This window comes from Dendrobium catenatum, unplaced genomic scaffold (genome assembly GCF_001605985.2).
Source record: "Dendrobium catenatum unplaced genomic scaffold, ASM160598v2 fragScaff_scaffold_211, whole genome shotgun sequence".
Classification (NCBI taxonomy): domain Eukaryota; kingdom Viridiplantae; phylum Streptophyta; class Magnoliopsida; order Asparagales; family Orchidaceae; genus Dendrobium; species Dendrobium catenatum.
The window spans coordinates 2,589,618-2,612,268 of record NW_021318673.1 but is presented as its reverse complement, the minus strand read 5'-3'; the positions used below and the strand labels follow the sequence as shown (position 1 = coordinate 2,612,268).

The window sequence follows — 22,651 nt, the reverse complement described above, 5'->3', positions numbered from 1 at the left end:
TTTATTTGAATTTTAAAGGTATTTTACTTGGTTTACGGCCCTAAGAGAAGGTTCATGTTGACGTCCAAGGAGAGATTGTATCTCAAAATTATCCAAAAATTATAATTTTGCATTGGATTAATTTGAAAAGCAATAACATATATTTTTAAACTTTGTAGGCTTTGACATCTGAAAATAGGGGGTTTGGGGCAATTGAAGTATCATCAAATAATTTTTATGATTGGACATGAATCTCATGGTAAATTTGAATTACAAATTTTCAAGATTAAATCTGGGACCATCTGAACTTTGATTTCAGCAAACTTAGTTAAAATAAATTCCTTGAAAAGACGAACCCAACAACACCAAATTCAACACAATCCAAGCCGAAATAGGTCAAAACCAAGGGCCCAAAATACATTTAGAAGGTTCAAAGCATAAATTGGATGACTAAATGATATCCAAATGTGACATTCTTATAGACAAATCAAGCGGCTCAACGAGATAAATCCAACGAGCCCAAGATTGTCGAATTATGGTATCATTAAGGCACTTAAATACTCAATAAATGGTCAATTATCAAAGAAGTCAATTTCGATCGTCCATTCAAAACATTCCCAACATGCCCTTGATCTTCTCTATATTCTCTATTCATGCATTCCCAAAAAACTATAAATTGACCCCGCATTTTTCATTGAAGAGGGGACTAAGCATGGAGGAAAGAAGAGAGGAAATGAAGAGAAACCTAAGATCCATCTTGCCACCAAGCAACTCCTCGATCACTACCTAACCACCTAGTTTCGTCAGACTTCTTCTCGACTATCGACTATCATTGGACTTTCACCTAACCACCGGCCATTGCCTACCTATTATGGTCTTTCCAAACTCTGTAGCCCGATAATGGTCCTCCGACTACCCTCGTCTGACTACTATCTTTCTGACCTATGTTGTTTGCCGACTATGACTCTACCGACCACCATCGTCCAACTATGATCTTTTTGACCTTCGTCATGCTCTGACTTCAAGCTTTTTGACCATCATCACAAACTATGGTCTTTCCGACCTTTGTCACCCGTCGACTATGGGCCTTTGGACCATCGTCATCCGACTACGGTCCTTTCGACCACTATCACCTGACTACAAGCTTTCCGACTTTAGTTGCCCAACTACAATTTTTCCGACCATTGTTGCCCGACTACGATCCATCAAATCTACATAGCTAGTCTATTATGGTCCTGCTGACCAAATGAGCATGTTAACATTGATTTTTCCAACTCCCACCATGTAATGCACTATATAATGTATATTTGTTACATCGAGCTAAGGTTCAGTGATTTTTTATCATTTTCAAAGGTTTTCACGTAAAAACTCTTGTGCTCATATGAACACTGCACCCCTATCTTTCATCTGTTTGTGTGTTGGATATTCATATAAAACTAAAACTCTAAATTTCATATTTCTCTATTGTCACAATTATTTTAGGATGCAACAACCCTCGTTCATTTTTAAGCAACATTTCTCTCAAAACCATAAAGGTTTTGGCCTCATGAATTTCTTTGAAACAATATATTAACTTATTTAAATTACTAAGTTTTTCATACTTACAAGAGCTTCTTAGTTAAAATTGTTAAAAGGAATTGTACGTATATAACATATTTTCTTATTAGTTATATTTCTAACATCCAATAAAAAAATGAATTTATAAATTTGGCCATAAAAATTATAAGAAACTATTAAAATTTTAATAAAATCTAAAATATGAAATACACTATTACACAAAAAGGTAGCTGAATATAAATTTTTTAAATAATTAAAAATTGAATATTAATTACATTTGAAATTATCCTAATATTAATATCAAAGCCATAAAATCAGTTTTTTTTTTAATAAAATAATTTTTTATATGTAAAAGCTGCTTCTTCGATGTAAGATATAATTAATACAGTACTTCGGATCTCAATAAAAAATTGAGCACTTCAATAATGAAATCCATAAACTTAAAGCAACGTATCGCATTGATTTCGTATCGATCAAAGATCTTAAGATCCGCTTAGTGCGGCCTTAATTATACGTAAAATTAAGACTTTGTTTGGGTTTTTTGTTTTCTAAAACCGTTTTTAATAAAAATTTTGTATTAAAAAAATTTATACTGAATTTTTTTTTAGAAAGTAATATAAAACCTGTCCTAAATAAAATTTAAGTATAAATAAATCAATGACTTAATGTGAAAAAAATTTAAAAAAAATACAATTATATTTTATAGTTTCAACCTTTAAAAAAAGAATGATAATTTTTTTTTATTTATTCTCATAATGTAAATATCTATTTATCAACACAAAAATGTATTAAAAATTATAGTAAAATACAACTATAATAACGATACAAAAATTAAATTATAAAAGCTTATTATAATTTCTTCCCAGCCCTTTTGCATGCAGTATTATTTTGAGATTTGCAAATACAACACTTAAACTAACCTAATTATATATCTAACACTTAAAAAGCTTTTAATTACTAAACGGCCACTTTATTATCTTTTGCCATTGACACCCTTTTTTGCCTACTCGAAACCCTTGACGATAAAGAAAAATTGGAGAGCACCAACGGCATTTGAATGTTGAGAAGTAAAAAGATATGACTAAAGAGAAATGATTAGGTGCAGAGTACCTAGCTCATGTTCGGGAGAGATTATTAGGTGCAGAGTACGGATGGGGAGAACCGTCCGCACAAGCATTGGGTACCTAACGGCACCCGCACTCAGTAGTACTGGGTACCGCTTGGTGTGCTTGTGTGGATGTTGCACACTTCGCACCTAATAATTTTTTCCATGTCCGGGCTCCACTTTGTGTAACTTGTATACATCTTATATACAATTTATAAGCCATGTTATTTGATTTCATTGGAGTCCGAATATTTTCAGACTCCGCACATAATGATTTAATAATGACTAAGCCGTAATTCCGAAAAAGAAGAATTGATGGGACGGATAACCTATGAACATGGAGAAAGACAAAAAGATGTGTCATGAAGTTGTTTGTTAGGGCTTCGTTTGGAACACCTTTCTCATTAATTTCTAAAATAATTTTTTTAAAAAAATTCTAATATTTTAAAATATTTTTTTAGAAAACATTAAAAAAACTGTCGCAAACAAATCCTAGATCTCTTTAGGAAATGCTTATTGATGAAACTAAAGAAATGTGCATTGGGAGAGGCTAGGGCTGGCAACATAACAAAGAGATCGAGGATTCTATTATTTTTTATTTTAGGAAAAAGTGATTATAAATAAGCTGGTTTTAAGTATTATATATCTTCTTCAACTTCAAAAAAAAAAATTTATTCGCCACATATCCGAGAGAAATTAACTCAGTCTAGTGCTTCGGCGCCGGAAACAGCCTTCCTGCCACCGCAAGAGCCTCCGTCCTAACAATCCTCCGCCTTGTCGCCGGAACCTTCAGCTGCTTCTCCTCTTCCCTCCGGCGAAAACTGACCGTTAGGTCCGTAAATGCTCGCAGAATATGTTTATGTACGCCCCGTTCATTAAGTTCCAAATAACACAACAAAAGCTCCTCCATAAAATCCCAATCCAACGGCTTCAACGAATCCTTGTGACGAGCATCCATCATTTCCTCCATAGATCGACGGAAATCCTCGTAAGGGTCTTTAGAAAATGTCATAACCGCCACCCCTCCGCCGGGAACCTCCGCGGCCTCCCCGCTGCTGGAGATCGGCGATGATGGCTCCGGCGCTGAGGAGTCGTCTCCGGCGTCCTCTGCAAGCGAGCTGGAGGTGGCCAGCCTCGGTGGGTAGAGGGATTGAAAGTTCTCGTGTAGGAATCGGTCGACATCGGAAAGGGTGGCGGCGGCGTCGGCGGCGGTGCGGTTAACAGCGAAAGAAGGAGTTTTGGGGTATTTACAGGCGGATAAAATTCCGCCGGAGGAGGAAGAAGGGGTGGAGGAAAGGTGGCTGAGAGATCTTGGCACCTTCTTCAGCATAGAGAAGTAGATTTTGATGGATTTCTGAAATCCTTTCTTCTTCTTCAACGGCATATTCGACCTCTCTGTATTTTTCTTGGCTTCAAAGAGAGAGTAAGCGTTAGAGGTAGGAGACAATGGATCCATGCTTGTTATTTATAGTATAATTTTTGCATGGGTGATATAAATGTGATAATTAATTTTACCGAACTGTTATGAAATTAATGAGATTAAATGGAGGAGTTATTAGTTTCATGTGGAATTTAAGCTGATTAATTTACTGCCTGTGACAATTTAGCCATAAAAAAAAAAATTTATTTAGATAATAATAAAATGAATTATTTAAAATTAGAAGATTTTTAAACATGAATAAAAAAGTGACTAGCTGCTTAGGGGCGTAAGTTAGCCGAGCCAGCTTGCAAGCAGGATCAAACTCAACTCGTTAATGAACTCGCAAGTCGAATTTATTGAGCCACGAGTTCGCACTCAGCTCAGTTTAACATTATATAATATATTTTAATATTTTTAAATAAAATATATTATTAAAAAAATAAAACTCTAAACTAACTAAAATTTTAATTTAAAACTAAGACATCGAGCTAGTCAACCTTGAGCTTTTCAAACGAGCTCGAGCTTAGTAAAAACAAAATAAGCTTAGCTCAATGAGGCATATCATTGACTCGACTCGTTTACACCCGCACAGTTAGCCGGCCGTTAAGCAGGCAGCTATGACTGTTTTTATTTATTTTATATAATTTTTTAATGATTTAATTTTATATTATATCTTCTTTTAAATTTTGTCCTTTTGAGTTATATGTAGGTAAATCTTGCTAAAAAATAATTCGAAAACAAGTTTTAGGCTTCATTTGGAACAACTGTTGTACTGTTTTCTAAAACGGCATTCTAGTACAAAATTTTAAATTCAAGAAATTTTTGTAATAGAAACTTATTTTAGAAAGCAAGAAAAAAACCGTCTCAAACAAAACCTTAATCTCTCCATATGAGGTCGGCTACATGCTGAAAAATTAAAATAATGAATAATTTTTTTCTTGGTAAAAAATAGTATTAGCAATCGAGCTATCATAATAGAAAAACAAAATCTAATTAATTTTTTGATGAAGATTATTTCATAATAATTAAACTTATTTTTAAATAAATGTAATATAAAATTTGATTGAATCCTCGTATATTATTAACTGTTTTAAGATCCATCCAAATCAAAATTTGATCAAAATATTTTTACCAAAAAAAAAATTTCCATTACAACCGGTAAACTTAGTTAAGAAGTTCATCAAGATTAGTGCGATGAATGTGTATGGTGATCAGGAAGAGCAATTAATTCCAGGTGCTAAGAAAGAAGCATTGTTTATTACAGGAGTTAAGAGCTTGGAAGCGGTTTCTTAAGGGCAAGGAAGAAACATTTTCCTTAAAGAAGAATGTACATTTTAGTTTAAGGTTTAGGGTTTAGAGTTCAGGAGAAATTATTATGTGCATACATCGAATCGTCTTGAGACAAATGAGCTAGAGCGCGTATCGTCATCCAGTACACGGTGGTACACAACACCGGTACACAACAAAAAAATGACATGGCGTGCTCTTATTCATCTCTGGACGCCGCCCGGTGTCTGAACAAAATAGTTAATCAAGGTTTAGGATTTATGACAATTAAGATAAATTCATATACATATTACATACGCAAGCTTCGAACTCAAGACTAATTAATTGATAGGCAAAATAACCAACTAGCATATCAAAGTGAGTTATGTTGCTATGGATTATTAATTGTTATGGCTTAAGAGTTAAGACTTAAGGGTTAATAAATGATCACCATATTTAGAATGTGATTAGAGTAATGCTTGAGGTAATTAAGGAAATTAACTCTTTAAGATGGAGAATTTATAGAACTAGGAGAGAAATTTTTCATATGAAAAGGTAAGAAGGAAAAAATATTGAGGGTAACTAAGCTGATAAGTTTTTACTAACAATAAAATTCATTTATAAAAATTTATCCACCTCTAATAATTTAAAAAATATTGATTTAATGATGCATGGTATATACACTAGAAAATTCACTTTATCAAGCACAAATCTCAATGTAATTTTTTAGTTAAAAATTTTAAGAATTAAATTTATGAGCATTTGAACTTTGATTTCCGAAAAATTTATAGTTGAATTTGACATCTCAATGAGACAAACCCATATTCTTTGAAAGTGAAATGATTTGACTCAAAATGAGATCAAATCAAGTATTTGAAGCACCATTAAAAGCATAAAAAATGAAATAAACTAAATAAAAAAATCATATCCACATGCTAGAGATGCACTAATTGCACACAAATCACACACACAAAATAGTTCATAAAATATAAAAAGCACAAAACACTATTTGTAGGTGTTGTCACTTGCTAGGGGCACGCACCCCAAACTCATGTTAGCAAATGTCACACACAATATCGGTGAATGGCATCCCGGAACATCAACATACGTATGGGCTGAGTTTTGGACCCAAACATGCCTAATCAAATATTTTTGGAGACCCCGATATCATTTATCAATATTTCGACTCAAATTGGTATTATTTTAAGTCTAATATGACCTCTACAACCAACTTTCAATAATTTTAAAGAATTATGGGCAAGTATTTTTCAAATTTTTAGCTCCAATAAATACATTGACTTCATTAAAAACTATACAACAACAACAACAACATCAAGCCTTCCTCTCTAGTCTTATCAACAAGAAGAATATCATCAGCAAAAAGCATACACCAAGGTACATCATCTTGCAAATGTCTAGTGAGAACATCCATGACTAAAGCAAATAGATTATAAGCTTTTTTTTTAACCTTTATTTTTGGATGATATGAGCTTCGATGTTAAAAAATAAAGGGGTAATTGAAACATCACAAGAAAATCTACTTGATTAAGCATGAATCTCAATGCAATCTTTGAGTTAGAAACTTCTAGAATTAGATTTAGGACTATCCAAATTCAATTTTTACATACATATATCCAACTAAATGTCCTGATGAGATGAACTCATTGATACAAAAAGTGATCTAGTCCAACTCAAAATGAGCCTAAATCATGCACTTGAAGTATAATTGGAAACTTCAAGTTCTTATTTGGATGATCAGATGATCTCCAAATATTGCATGCTTACAAATAAATTAAGCACTTCAATAAATGAATCAAATGATCCTATGATTGATTAATTATGACATCATTGGATCTAAATGTTATCAACAACCCATGTTGAGGCAAATTGGAGAAGACCTCCTTTAACTTTAGATAAAGATGGTCATGCACTACCTCTTCTCTAATCACTGTTTGGCAGAAGAATTAGGCTTTTTATTTAGTTTTAGACATATGATTAATGATTGAGGGGATAAATACATGTCATCTAATGGAATATTTTAGGGTTTTGATTAGATTAACAAAAATTCTGCTCTTAGAAAACTATAAATAAACCCTTATTCTCTACATGAAGAAGAGCTGGATTAGAGAGGAGAAGAAAGCTTAAAGGTTTACTGGATCTCTACCTAAACACCATCATTCAACCCTTATTAACGAACCATTGCCATTCAACCACCTTTGTTGGACCATTGAAATCTTACTCACATTGCCCAACTACGATCTCCTTCTAACATCACTCAATTATAATCCTCTCAACCCTATCATATGACTTAATCTCCTGATCACGATTAATAATTATAGTCTTTGTAACATCTTTGGCCTACTATCATCTCTCAACCATCATTGCCTGCCTAGGATCTCCTAACCATGATACTATCCTCTAACCATCATTAATTGAATAAAATCCTCTAACATTCTTATAGAACTACAATCATCTGACCATTATTGTCCCATTATAATCCTCTGACTTCCCTTACCTAAAAATGATCATTTGACCAACATCGCCTAACTATAGTTTTCTAACTATCTTCACCCAACACCATTCTTTTGATCACCACCGCTAAATTAACTTTGATCTCCCAACCAATATCATTAGACCACCACTATCATACCACCATCATCAAACCACCTTGATTAAACCACTACACTCTAACCACCATCATTCAATTGCTACCATTTGACCCCCACCATATAAACACCATTGTTTAACTACCTCCTCTAAACCATTGCCATTTGACCACCTTTATTAGACCACCACTATCCAATCCCCCATCACATGACTATAGTCTTTTTGACTAGGGGTGTTAGTGTGCCAAGTTAGCTCAAGTTTGACTCATTAACGACCTCATGAGTCAATCTTTTGAGCTTGAGTTTGAGCTCAAACCATAGTTCATTTGATAAACGAGCTCGTGTTCAAGCTTGAAGGAATTCAACTCGTTAGCTCATGAGCCAGATCTTATCTTTTCTTTTTTTATATTAAATAAAGTTAAAACATTTGTGCTTCAAAATTTTTTTGGTCAAAATCTTTTAGAATTTTCAAAAAACAAAGTTAAAATCCATTCAATTTTTTTTGGGAAGATAAATTATTATCACTACACTATTACACCCATTAAAGCACTACTACATTATTTTTTTTCTTGGAAAAATGTTATAGTAACATCATCCATTAAAATAAAAATGTAATAAAAGCTATTGCATGTTATCAACCTTCTCACCAAGCTCCTATCTCGACTCTCAACTCTGCTACATACAATACCTTCTCTAGCGAGCTACCTAAGCCTTCTCCAACGAGTTGTCTCTATAATATATTCTCTAGTGAGCTACAGAGCCTTCCCCAGCCGTTGCCATACCTTTTTGATGAGCCCCTAGATCTTTCTCCATCAAGCTATGGAGTCAAGCTTGAGTTTTTTAGGTATTTGATGGGTTGAGCTTAAGCTTAATACATAAGCTCACCTTGAGCTGATGCTTGAGTTTGAGCCTACTCATAATTGGATGAGCTGAGCTCATGTTAAGTGTGACTTCAGCATGACTCGACTTGACTCATTTACACGCTTACTTTTGACTATTATCATCTAACTATGATTTCATGAACATTATCACCCAAGTATAGTCTCTTAAACACTACATACAACTACAATCTCCTAAATACTATTGCTCGACTATGATCTATGGATCATCATCACCAAACTACAACAGTCTTCTGAACACCATCATCTTCCTATGATCTTCTGGCTACCATCACCTTATTTCTCCTGACCGTTATTCCTCGGCTATGATCTCCCATTCACCATTGCCTAACTAAAGTCATTCGACCACCATTGCTCAACTATAGTACTCCAACCATTATCACCAAAGTATAACTACCACCACCCCATTACTATATGTCTACCAATATCACCTGATTACATTCATTGCTTGCTATCCACGAATAGCAATTAACACCATCTCTATAAGGCTAGTGCACATTATCAACACCAAGATTTAAATTGGTCTTGTTGGCCTATAGGCTCCTCTCTTCAAAGGAGAATGACTAAAGAGAAATCAAATAGACTATTGAAGATAGCTCTAATGGTTGAAACCTCTTATAACTTCTACTATTTAATGAATCATATACAATTAGTATTTATTATATTGTACCAATCCCTTTCTGAATCATAAAGAAGGATATTATTTTTAACTAATAATATATACTAGTAGAATCATTTCAATAGTTCTAGGTACCCATGATTTTTTTCCTTTTTAGGTTTTTTACATAAAAGCTATATTGTCACTTGCAACTCCTTTTTTATCGATATATGTATATTTTTATATAAATATAATATTGGTAAAAGATAAATAAAAATTGTCACATCCAAAGACCTAATCTAGAATAATTGTATCTTTTTATCTTCTTGATTATCGACCTTAGTTTACTAGTTTCACCTAAAGAAAATAAGACAACGAAAATAAAAAATACATAACTATTCATATAATATTTACACATTGATCAAAGCCCAAAAGATCATATACAATAACATAATATCCATTTCAAAGGAATTTAGGCTGTCACTACAAATATAAAGATGTTAACATTCAATCCTTTACCCCACTACGTGGGGTTGACTACATGAATCCTTTTTCTCCATTATGTCATGTTAAGGGTCAAATTCTCATTTAAATCTAACAAAGAAAAATCATTTCTAATTTCTAATATTTTCTAACCAAGTCTTTTTAGGTCTACATCTATGTTTATTAACATAAGCCAAATCTAACATATATACTCTCCTAACTAGGTCATCAAAAGGCCTCTATTTTATGTGTCCAAACCATCTAGGGCAACCCTCTATAATTTTATCTTTCACTGAAGCTACTACTACCTTTCCACATATATGCTCATTTTATATCCTTTCTCTAAGAATAAAGCCACTCATCGACCTGAGCATCCTTATCTCTATAACACTTAACTTAATGTTGTGCTTCTCGTTTAATGGCCAACATTCTACACCATAAAGCATTGCAAGTCTCACTACCAACTTATTGAGTTTTCCTTAAAGTTTAAGGGATTCTTTTCAATCACACAACAAACCTAATGCATTCCTTCACTTCAACCATCCAGCTTGAATTCTTTTAATAATATCTCTATCTATTTCACCATCACTCTGAATAATAGACACAAGATATCTAAAATGTGTACTCTTATTAATGACTTAATCACTCAAAGTCATAATCCCCCACTAAATCTATTACTACTAAAATTATACTCTATATATTTGGTTATCTACTCAGCCAAAAACCATTAGACTCTAAGTTTAACCTCTATAATTCAAGTTTACCTGTAACTCCCTCTCTAATATTGACAACAAGAAAAATGTCATTCTCCAAAAGCATATACTGGGCTACAACCTCTTACAAATATCAAATGACACATCATAACTACAAAATAAAATATAAAATATAAAAAATAACACATAACCTAGATATCCTAATTAGCCTCGCTCCATTGATTCCTTATCCTTACTTGAAAAATATTTGAAAATTGCATAATGATCACAAAGGCCCATCATGTTACTAAAATCTACAACTAAAAATCAATACACAAAATAAAAATAATATGCATATAAGAAATCATATTTCAAATGAATAATGGTCTATCATATTAATTCATATCATTTCTATATTAATTGAGTATATCATATATCATGTATCTATATCGGTTTTACTATATATCAGTCTTATTTCTGATATCAGTATCATCAGTCATGCCTCATCAATCATATCATTCTTATCTATCATTAGTATTATCTCACATTAGTCTTATCAGTCATCTATCTTAACTATCATATATCTCATTTATTAATAATCTTATATATCAATGGTCATATCTTTCATTCATCTTATCTATCATCGATCTTATCTTTAATTGATCTTATCTATCATTGGTCTTATCTATTATTAGTCATGTATTAATTATTAGTATCTCATCAATCATATATCAGTAATAACCTTATCAGTCATATCAACAATATTAATCATCAATTATTAGTATTCTCAATCATAATAGTATCAATCCCAACTATTTCATATATCATATCAATTCATTTGTTTTACTTATTCTTACATACATTTCATATTATGAATGCCAAAATAATATACCACCTGTACACATCATATGCAATTAATAAGTTATTATAATCTTGTACACATCTATTCAATGTGCTCAGAACTATGCATGCATTCAAAATGCATGTTATGCCAAATAAATAGTTACTATATGCATACTATATATATAATGTCTAGATTTAGTACATTATCTCCTGATCATTTTGCATCAAATCTTATGCCATCCATTTTAAATAAAATGTAATATATACAACACTAACTTGTGAAACTTTAATATAACTCAATCAAATTGTTTAGAATAATGATATTTATCACATGTCAAATGTTACATGATAAAAATTTGTTAAAATGAAAGATATTGCATTTTTATTAATTTCATAAGGAAAAAATAAATAGAATACAAAATAATTAAAAACATATGTAGAATAGATAACACTTATAATGATCATAATTGTTTTTATAATAGAAGCAATGGATGAAAAGCCCTAGAAGGCTTTTTCTCTCTTCTCTCTCTCCTCTCCTTTCTCTCTTTCTCCTCTTCTTTCACTCTATTCTTTTTCTTCCCCAATGGAACTGGATATGTTTAAATGATGAATCTACATACTTTGTTTGTGGTTTATTGCAAAATTGTTGTGTTTAGTTTAAGGTTTAGGACATTTAGGCTTTTTGCATCTACTAAAAATTGTGAATGTCATTTGACAATGTATATTTATATTTGAACGTCCTAATATATACCAATGGGTTATAGTCTTTAATTATCTATATTTGAATGCCCAGAAGAGTCATGTTTTTTTGGTACTGAAACTATGTAAAAATTTATATAAAGCCCTAAATGTGTACATTGTAAATGTCCTTTTTTCCTAATAAATAATGTGTAGAAGATATTTTATTTGTTATTTTTGTTCATTTGGAATCTTTTTCAGCTTGTATTTTCTATATTGTTAAGTTCAAAAACCTAAAATAATTTTTTTAATAATACATAGATGTGTATTACTATGTACATGCTTTCTTATAATGATTTTAATACTTTATGTGTAGAATTTGTTCATTTAATTCTTATAATAAACACAACATTGTATATTTATATAAGCTTGTATCTAAGCTTGTACATGGAAATAGACAATTGTGTACAAGATCAAAATACTTTAAAATAAATAAACACAATATTGTGGATTGTTATAAGCTTGTAACTAAGCTTGTATACTGCAATACACAATTATGTACAAGCTCAAAAAGCTTTCAAATAAACAAACATAACACTGTGTATTATTATAAGATTGTAACTAAGCTTGTACATAGTAATACACAACTATATACTATTGTGTACAAGCTTATAAAGCTTTCAAATAAATAAATATAACATTGTGTATTGTTATAAGCTTCTAACTATGCTTGTACACAACAATATACATCAATACATAGGTGTGTACATGCTAAATATGCTTTCAAATAAAAAAAAACACAATATTGTGTACGTACGGTTATAAGATTGAATCTAAGCTTATACACAACAATACACAACTATGTATTAGGAGCATTACTAACATAATTTCACTAATATATTGTTGTGTACTAATTAAAAAAGCTTTCAAATGAACAAATACAATATTATGCATTATTACAAACTTGTATCCAAGCTTAAACACAATAATACACAACTATGTAGTAGGAGAAATAACAAATGCATAGTTGTGTACAAGGTTAAAAAGCTATAAAATTCACACATCAAACACATGAATAATTGAGATAATTGGATATAAGCTAGTACACGACAAAACACGGTATGTATTATGAAAAATCAATACATTTTGAACATAATTTTCTAAGAAATTTTACATCAATTATTTTGCTAAATGTGTTAAACATTAATTATTACAATGAAATAAGTATACATCAACCATTTTTCTTGGAGGCAATGATATTCATCATCATCCTCTTATACTCAAGTGTAGGTTGGTTGGTTGCTTCCCCGTATATAAATTCCTTTGTGAAGCATACAGGCATGATTGAGATCTTAACCTATATTGATTGTGAAAACTATTCTATTATAGTTACCTCTATGATAGGTTTCTTACTCTTATGTATTTTTCTTCTTCTCTCAATATCTCTTCAATCTTGCATTAGATATGCCTTTAGGCCTACACTTTAGAGTGTCTTTTAAATTTTTTTAACTCCACCCTATGTATTGCCTATGAATTTATGGTTATTTCTCTTACCATCAAGGATCAAGTTTATATTTTCATCCATGTCCTTCATTGCAGCTAACATGCACTGTTTAGCCTCATCATTCCTCTATGATCATGTGTTAATTTGATATATAAATCTACTAAGATAATTTCTGAATATCATACAATTGCATCCCTCATATGTCATATCTTTCTTTTCTAAACCTATGAACATGTGACCAACATATATATCTTTTTGAGCTCTTGCTAACCATCACAATAGCAAGAACTTCGTAGGGATATGCATAATATCTAGTTACCTTATAAATCTCATGCAATAAGAATATAATAAACACTAATTGTCTCAAACTTCCCACATATGCATTGAATGCTACCCTATTCTACATCAAAATGAACAATCTAAAGGATAGACTAGTCCTTATTCTCTATGCTTTTGACAAAAAAACTTTGATAGTTTACTTGAGGTATAGTCTATACACATTCCAACCAAACCCAAAAAAAAAGACTATATATTTACAGGAAACATAGTAAAACTTACGAGGAGTATAAAATTTATTGATAATAATCCCAATTTATCTCACATGGTTGGTTATAAAAAGTCTTCCTAGACTTTTTGTATACCGTCATTGATCTCCTCGAAGAATGCAACATTTTCCAAACCAATTTTCATATCCATTGACTATTTTTTACTTTTATTTCTCAGTAAGTATAAAAAAAATATTTTACCTATCAAAACCCTAAATATTTAGGCCCTTTCATGGGTTTCTATCTTAAAAATAAAAAGGCGTGTTTGGACCGGGTCGAGTCTTTGAGATGCACTTTTCTTCATGTTAGCATTTAATATAAATATTAGAAATCCTCATGTCATCATGTAATTGGAGTCCGAATGTAGAGCTATATTCGAACTCCACACATAATAATTTCTCAAATTGAAGATAATTACAAATTAATATGGGAATTTTTATATATCTATCATAATACATCATCCACCATAAAGACCACTACAAATTTACAAATCCAAATACACCATACCACTACAATTTTTTTAGCCCATAATAAATTCAAGACATGTAGGTTATCCCATAGACAAATCAATCTCAAATCCAATCATAATGCCAGAGCATTTCTATTATTTATTCACTTGAATTATGCTCTTCCTACCTTTAGGCCGTGTGAGCTCAAGCTCTGGAAGACTTTAGTTGATGCCCGAGGTGGAGGGGACCACTAGAGCTCCAATCTGTTTGCTCTGACCATTGGCATCCACAGGTCAGGTTGGGATGAGTTGGAAAGCTCGTTGGAGGTATGGTGAGTCAAGCCATATGGTCAATTGGGCATGGTGAGGTCTAATTCTTGAAAATGTCTTGGGTTGACCCAAACCTATATGGTTTGGGTCAACTTGGGTGCAACCTAGGTCAGGTCAAGGGGTTGATTTGATGTGGAAGTTGTGTTGAGTCATTGGCCACCTAATGCAAGTGGTAATTGGGCTTGATATGGTATGAGGTGAGAGATGGCTTAAGTTAAAGTGGTTTTGACCACTTTGGCTAGCCTAGAGGTTAACCCAAGTCAACCCAAGGGCTAGGTTGACTAGGGTAGGTGTGTTAGGCCTAGGGCAAGCAAAATGAAGTGTTGAATTTGGTTGGTGGGGCCTATGTTGAGAAATGACTCAACTCATAGTGGTTTTAACCACTTTGGGTTAGCCTAAATCCCAAACCAAGCTGACCCAAGGGCTAGATCGACTAGGGTAGGTCTATTGGATTAATAAAGACCCAATGCAACCATTAGTTTGATTTGATTTGACTAGGATTGAGAATTAGCTCATAGGAGATCTCTCTTTGGACACTTGGTCAAGCCAAATGGCTAACCCAAGTGGGCCCAAGGGTTAGGTCCTCAAAAGGGTCATGCCTAAGGGTTCAATGGGTGGTCCTAGAGGTTTGAATTGGCTTGGCAAAGCTTTAGTCGAAGGGTTTGGATGAGATAAAGAGGTATGTATAGTTAGTCAAATTTGGTTGACATGGTCAACCAAGTTGAACTAGGATTAAGAGTTTAGTCTATTGAGTTTGAATCGGTCATTTTAGTCCAATGGGAGTGATCCCAAGTGAATAGGGATCCATTTGAGTTGAAATGTAAGTTTAATGGCTTAACGAGTGGTTTATTTAAATATATTTGACATGGTCAAACAAGTTGATCTAGGGTCAAGAGTTGAGCTCATTGAGTTCAAATTGATCATATGAACTCAAGGGGAGAGGTTTAGAGTCAAAAGGAATTCATTTGGTTTGAAATGACCATTTGAATCCTTAAAGGGCATTTTGGTCAGCCATGGTTGACTTGGTCAACCAGATCAAACCAAAAGGTGAGTTTGAGTCCATTGTGTTCCTAATGATATTTAGGATCCATTGGGATAGATTTTGAAGCTTGATATGGTTGAGCAAAGTTGAGTTTTGAAGAAAATTCCAAAATGCCCTTTAAAGGACATTTTTGTCATTTTGACCTTGGTCAACTCTAGGCCAAATTAGATTAAGTAAAGTGTAGTTTAGTGATCAACATGTCATAAGGAAGGACATGGACATAGTCAAAGGCTTTGGGGAAGGTCCCAAGTCAAGTTCGGTCCAGTCCGCATAGGACATAAATATTTGAATGTTTTATAGCCTTCAAAAATAGATTTAGTTTTGGGGTTAAAAATGTATATTGAGCTCAAATTTGGACAGTTGACCCTAGAGATGCCTAATCAATATGCAATTGATAGATCATGATTTAGAGGTTAATTGGTTGGGTTTCAAGACAACAAAAAATTATCCATAAAGGCTTTTAGGATGTGGATGCCCAACCCTAAGATTTGGCTTAGAACCATGGTTTTGGGTTGGATTTGGTTTTGAATGGTTGATTTTAAATTACCTCTATTAATGGCAATTAAATGAATGATTGAGATTGATTAGATTTGATTTGAAGGTTGATCAGAAGTTGGTCGAAAGATGGACTAGAACTTAGAAGAATGAAAACTATATTGAAGGTTGGATTAAAAGATGAAATGGAACTTAATTAAGAGTTGGATTGAGATTTAATTGGGACCTATATGATTGACAAGTGGGCACCTCCCAATCATTAGATCACTAAAAAAAACCCAAATTGGTCTTAGTGACCTCATACAGAAATGAGGTCAACAACCAAATAAATAGTTACCATATGCATATCATATATATAATATCTAGATTTAGTGCATCATCTCATGATCATTTTGCACTCAATCTTATGCCACCCATTCTAAATAAAATGTTATATATACAAAATTAACTGGTGAAACTTCAATATAAATCAATCAAACTTTTTAGAATAATGATATTTACCACATGTCAAAAATTATATGATAGATATTGAATTTTTGTTAATTTAAGAATGAACAAAATAAACAAAATACAAAATCATTAAAGATAGATGTAGAGTAGATGACACTTAAAATGATAAGAATAATGTTTATACTAGAAGCAACAAATGAAAAACCCTTGAAGTCTTTTTCTCTCTTCTCTTTCTCTCCTCTCCTCTCTCTCCCTTCTCTTCTTTCGCTCACTCCTTTTTCTTCCCTGATGGAACTAGATATGCTGAAATGATGAAGCTACATATTTTGGTTGTGGTTTATCCAAAATAGTTATGTTTAGTTTAAGGTTTAGAATATTTGGGCTTTTTGCATCGATTGAAACTAGCGAATGTCATTCGACTATGTATATTTATATTTGAATGCCCTAATATATACTAATGGGGTGTATTATTTAATTATTTGTATTTGAATGCCTGGAAGAGGCATGCTTTTGTACAAGAATTGTGTAAAAAATTATGTAAAGCCCTAAATGTGTACATTGGAAATGTCATTTTTTTACTAATATTTTCTGTATTGTTAAGTTCAAAACTCTAAAATGATTTTTTTTTTATAATAGACAACTGTGTATTGATGTGTATATGATTTCTTACAATGATTTTCAATACTTTATGTATAGAATTTGTTCTATTAAAAGCTTTTTGAGCTTATACATAGTCGTGTACAAGGTACAACACTGCGAACTACTTTCAAATGAATAAATACAACATTGTGTATTGTTATAAATATATATCACAATAATACATACATAGTTGTACAAGCTCAAAAAACTTTCAAATAAATAAACACAACACTATGTATTATTATAAGCTTGTCCACAACAATATACAGTTATATACAAGCTCAAAATATTTTCAAATAAATAAACACAAAACTACAAATTTTTATTAGCTTGTAACTAAGCTTGTACACAACAATACACAATAACATAAAGGTGTGTACAAGATCAAAAAGCTTTTAAAAAAACAAACATAACTCTGAGTATTGTTATAAGAATGTAACAAAGTTTGTACACAATAATACACATCAATATACAATTGTGTACAAGCTCATAAAGCTTTCAAATAAATAAGCACAATATTCACTACAGGAAAATCAATTATTACTGGTGGATTTTAACGACTGAAATGGAAAAATTTTAGACGATAATGAGATTTTTTAACAGCTTTCCAGCTAATTTTTTTCCGCCGGTATAAACCATATAGGAAACTGAGACCGGTGGTTTATTTCCAGCGGCATTTATTTTTGACTGCCATAGCCATCAAAAATTAAAATATTTTATTAAAAAATGAAGCTGCTCAACTACCCGATAGCCTCTCGTGCTACTCGCCCGCCCCGCTCACACTACCTCTCGCATTGCCCACCCGTGCTGGCCTGCCCAATTAACCCGTTGCCTGCAACTCGTTTGCAATAAGATTTGAAATCAAACTGAAAAAACCTCAAACACTTAGCCATTTTGATGGGAAGGAAAATGTGTCAAAAAGTTTAATCATTTATATTTAAATTATAAATATACAAAATTTAAAATTTAAAATTCAATTAAAATATTAAGATTAATAATTAATTAAAATAATTTTATAAATTAATAATTTATTAAAAATAATTTATTAAATTAATACTTAATTAAAATAAATTATTAAATTTATAGTTAATTATAATAAAGTTTTAAACTATATAGAAAAATATGTAAAATTAAATATCAATTTAGAAATGAAAATTAAAATATATAATTAATTTAAAATGAAAATGAATTAATAATTAATTGAAATAAATTATTATAATTAAAAATTATTAAAATAACATAATAACATAATAATTCATTAAAATAAACTATTAAATTTATTAATTACTAAATCTAAAATTTTAAAATAGTTAAGTCATTTTTGTTAAATCACTTAAATAGTTAAATTTTAAATCCACTGGAAATTTCTGACTATGAGAAATCCGCCAAAAATTGCCATGAAAAAATTATCTCATTATATTTTGTCGAAAAATCGCTAAAAACAGACCGTCGAAAACCGTTAAAAAATTTTGCTGGTAATGGTTGATTTTTTTGTAATGATTATGTATTATTATAAGCTTGTACACAATAATACACAACAATACACATGTGTACATGCTAAAAAGTTTTTAAATAAATAAATAAAACACTCTGTATTGCTATAAATTTGAATCTAAGCTTGTACACAGTAATACACAACTGTGTATTAGAAGCATAAATACATTACTAATATAATTTCACTAATACACATGTACTAGCTAAAAAAGCTTACAAATAAACAAATATAATAGTGTATTGTTATAAGCTTGCATTCAAGTTTGAACACAATAATACACATCAATACACGACTATGTAGTAAGAGAAATAACAAATACATTTTTTTTTTCTTTTCCCCCAAGAAATAACAAATACATTGTTGTGTACAAGGCCAAAAATCTATAAAATGCACACATCAAACACATGAATAATTGAGATCGTTGGATCTAAGATTGTACACAACAAGACATAATATGTATTATAAAAAAAATAAAAACATAATTTTCCATGAAATTTTATATCAATTATTTTGATGAATGTGTTAAACATCAATTATTACAATGAAATAAGTATACATCAACCATTTTGCTCTGAGGCAATAATATTCATCATCACCCTCTTATACTTAAGTGTTAGTTGGTTGGTTGCTTCCTTGTATATAAATTTCTTTGTGAAGCATACTAGTATGTTTGAGATCTTGACCTACATTGATGGTGAACACTATTCTAGTGTAGTTGCCTCTCTAATAGATTTCTTACTCTTAGGTTTTTTCTCCTTCTCCCAGTATCCCTTCAACCTTACATTAGAGATACCTTTAGACCTACACTTTAATGGGTCTTTCAATTTTTTAATTCTAACTTATGTATTGCCTACAAATTTGTGATTCTTTCTCTTGTCATTAAGGATCAAGTTTATATTTTCATCCCCTTTATTGCGACTAACATATATTGTTCAACCTCCTCATTCATCCATGCTCATGTGTGCTAATTTGATATATAAATCTGTTGAGATGATTTTTGAATATCATATTGTGGGCCTCCGAAAGGACACCGCTCAACGGAGATAGAATGCATGCAAAGGATATGACCATACTATCTCATAGGACAAAATGATCATAAGTCTTTGCACTCTTCACAAGTGGGCCAATAGGAGGGCATATGAGATTATATATACGATTAACCATTCAGGATAGTGGCTTTTGCCTACACATATCGATGGATAAAAATATATATAATCTGATCAAATTCATGAGATTTTTTTCATCTGATACATCAACTCGAATGGGGTTTATTTGATGTGGGATTTAGTTTTTTACGGGCATAAGCCCCTTGATTAATTATATTTTAAGCTAGGGCCTAAGAAGACTCTCGATTAAGGATTATACTTTATTCTTTCAAATGGGATTTCCACATAAGGAGTAGTTTAGGAACTTCCTATTTAGAGGGAAGGAAAGGTTCGACTTGTCTTGGTCAACATGCACAACTCATATCATCATATAGAGGGACTAAGGTAAAGAAAAGAAATTAGAAAAAGATAACACTGCACTCTAAGCATACAATAGAGACAGATAGAGGTGACGTCATCCATGTGACACATATAGGTAGGATTTATAATCTCTGAAGGATAGGGACTTACCTGTCAATGAGACATATTATGAGATACTAATAGTAGTAGCCTTAAACCATAAATCTATAGTGGATTTAGTATTCTACACACAATACTACACCTGTGTCCTAGCTAATGTATTTTAGACTTATATCCTACCTAGAAAGGAAAGCCAACTAATCACCTAGTCATGTAAAATATATGATGTCCGATCTTTATAAAAGATGGGTAGGTGGCTGAGTCTTTGAAAATTAAGGCCAACATCTATAGGATTTTTTTAAAGTTTGAATTGATTGAAGGTTGGACTGGTTTAAGGCTTGAATTGATCAGAGGGCTGGATTGGTCCTAGGACCTAGAGGGACTCTAAGATCTAGAATCTAGAAGGATCCTAGAATCTAAGAAAATCTTAGTGTCTGGCTCTAAGAGAGTCCTAAAGTCTAGAGTAGATCCTAATTAAAGTCTGGAACCCAAAAGGGTTTTAGTGACCTCATACAAAAATGAGGTCAACAAACATCTATAGAGGCTCCTAAGTGGCCTTATACTTATGAATGATAATATTCTCCTAAAACCAATTAAATTTTGATTTTAGTTAGTTTCTAATACAGTATGCTAGTTAAAATATCTAAATTAAGAATGCAAGAAATTAAAAAAAAAAAATTTAGAAGACTAGGCTTCCCCAGATTCAGCACCTCATCCTTATAAGTTGGATTATTTGAACTCTACCCATAGGTATGGAAATATCTAAATAAAGAAAGAAAGGAATGTGATAATATATATATGACCCCAGACAACCTCTGACTTATTCCCTAGATTGTTATCTTTCTATGTTATTTAATACTTAATATTTTAATTTTTAATTATGAGTAGAAAAAATTTTATCCCTAAAGAGCCTAGCAAAATTAGGCATATACACATATAAGAAAGAAACCTATAAAAATATGTAATTTTTATTATGCAAACAAAATAAACACATCAATAAAATATCAATTATAGTAAAATTAATATCCAAAAATTCATGGCAAGTATAATATAATATACAACTCAGTGTCTATAAAAAGTAATAGTGGGCATGCTCCATTGACAACAACTTGAATTTTAATCCTACATAATGATACAAGTCTTAAAAATAAGACATTTAATCTTATTATGGTTTGTCTTCAATAGGGTACCCAAATGAAAAGATATTTTCTATAAAGGGCTTTCTTTTCTCTTTGGATCCCTGATATTTTATTAAAATATCTCATTTTTATAGACTTTCATAGCTATTTACTTTAAATATATTACATCAAAAAAAGAAAAATCTAGACTCTCTTGTAGGGTTATCCTAAATAATTAAAATAAAATATCATAAGTAGTTATATATGAAAATAAAAGTACTCATGTTAACCACACTTGGTCATGCTCTTATTTATTTGGAGACTAAGCAGTTGAACCACTTGTATAATTATATATGTGATTTATTTATTTTAGCCCCATTTTTAGTACTATATGAGCATGACTACCTGCATAAATATCATTATTATTAAAATCACTCATAACCTACTGGTAATTTATTGTCCATCACATCACAAAAAATATAGTAATAAAAATCATCATCACAATAATTATCATAGAAAATTAAAACAACCAGTATATGTGTCATATGCAAATTTCACTTAATAGAAATAGAAAGAAAACACCAACTTAACCTAAAACTAGAAGTTGTGTCCTAACAAATAATTTTATGTATGGGTAGTAGGCTGTGTGGTCTAGATATGTATTATGTTGGGTAATTAGTTCAAGTTATTTGTGATTTAATTTGTTGAAGGCCAAAGGAGAAATTTTTATCAAAGTTTAAATATAAGTATCTTGAGATCAATTTTAATTAATTTAGTTGGTTGGCTAATTTTAATAATTAGGATGATATTCTTTGTAATTTAAGTTAAATTGACTGATTTTAGAAGGTTTGGTGTTATCCTATCCGCTATGTCAAACGGGTCGAAAGTTGACTT

At 31.4% G+C, this 22,651-nt stretch overlaps 1 protein-coding gene across 1 annotated transcript; it reads right to left on the bottom strand.

Moving 5' to 3' along the window:
* Window positions 1-3,347: 3,347 nt before the first annotated feature.
* On the bottom strand, window positions 3,348-4,025 carry LOC110114979 (transcription repressor OFP14-like). The gene has a single exon (XM_020848056.1). It carries the CDS (start codon window positions 4,023-4,025, stop codon window positions 3,348-3,350), a length of 678 nt encoding a protein of 225 aa, XP_020703715.1.
* Window positions 4,026-22,651: the final 18,626 nt, after the last annotated feature.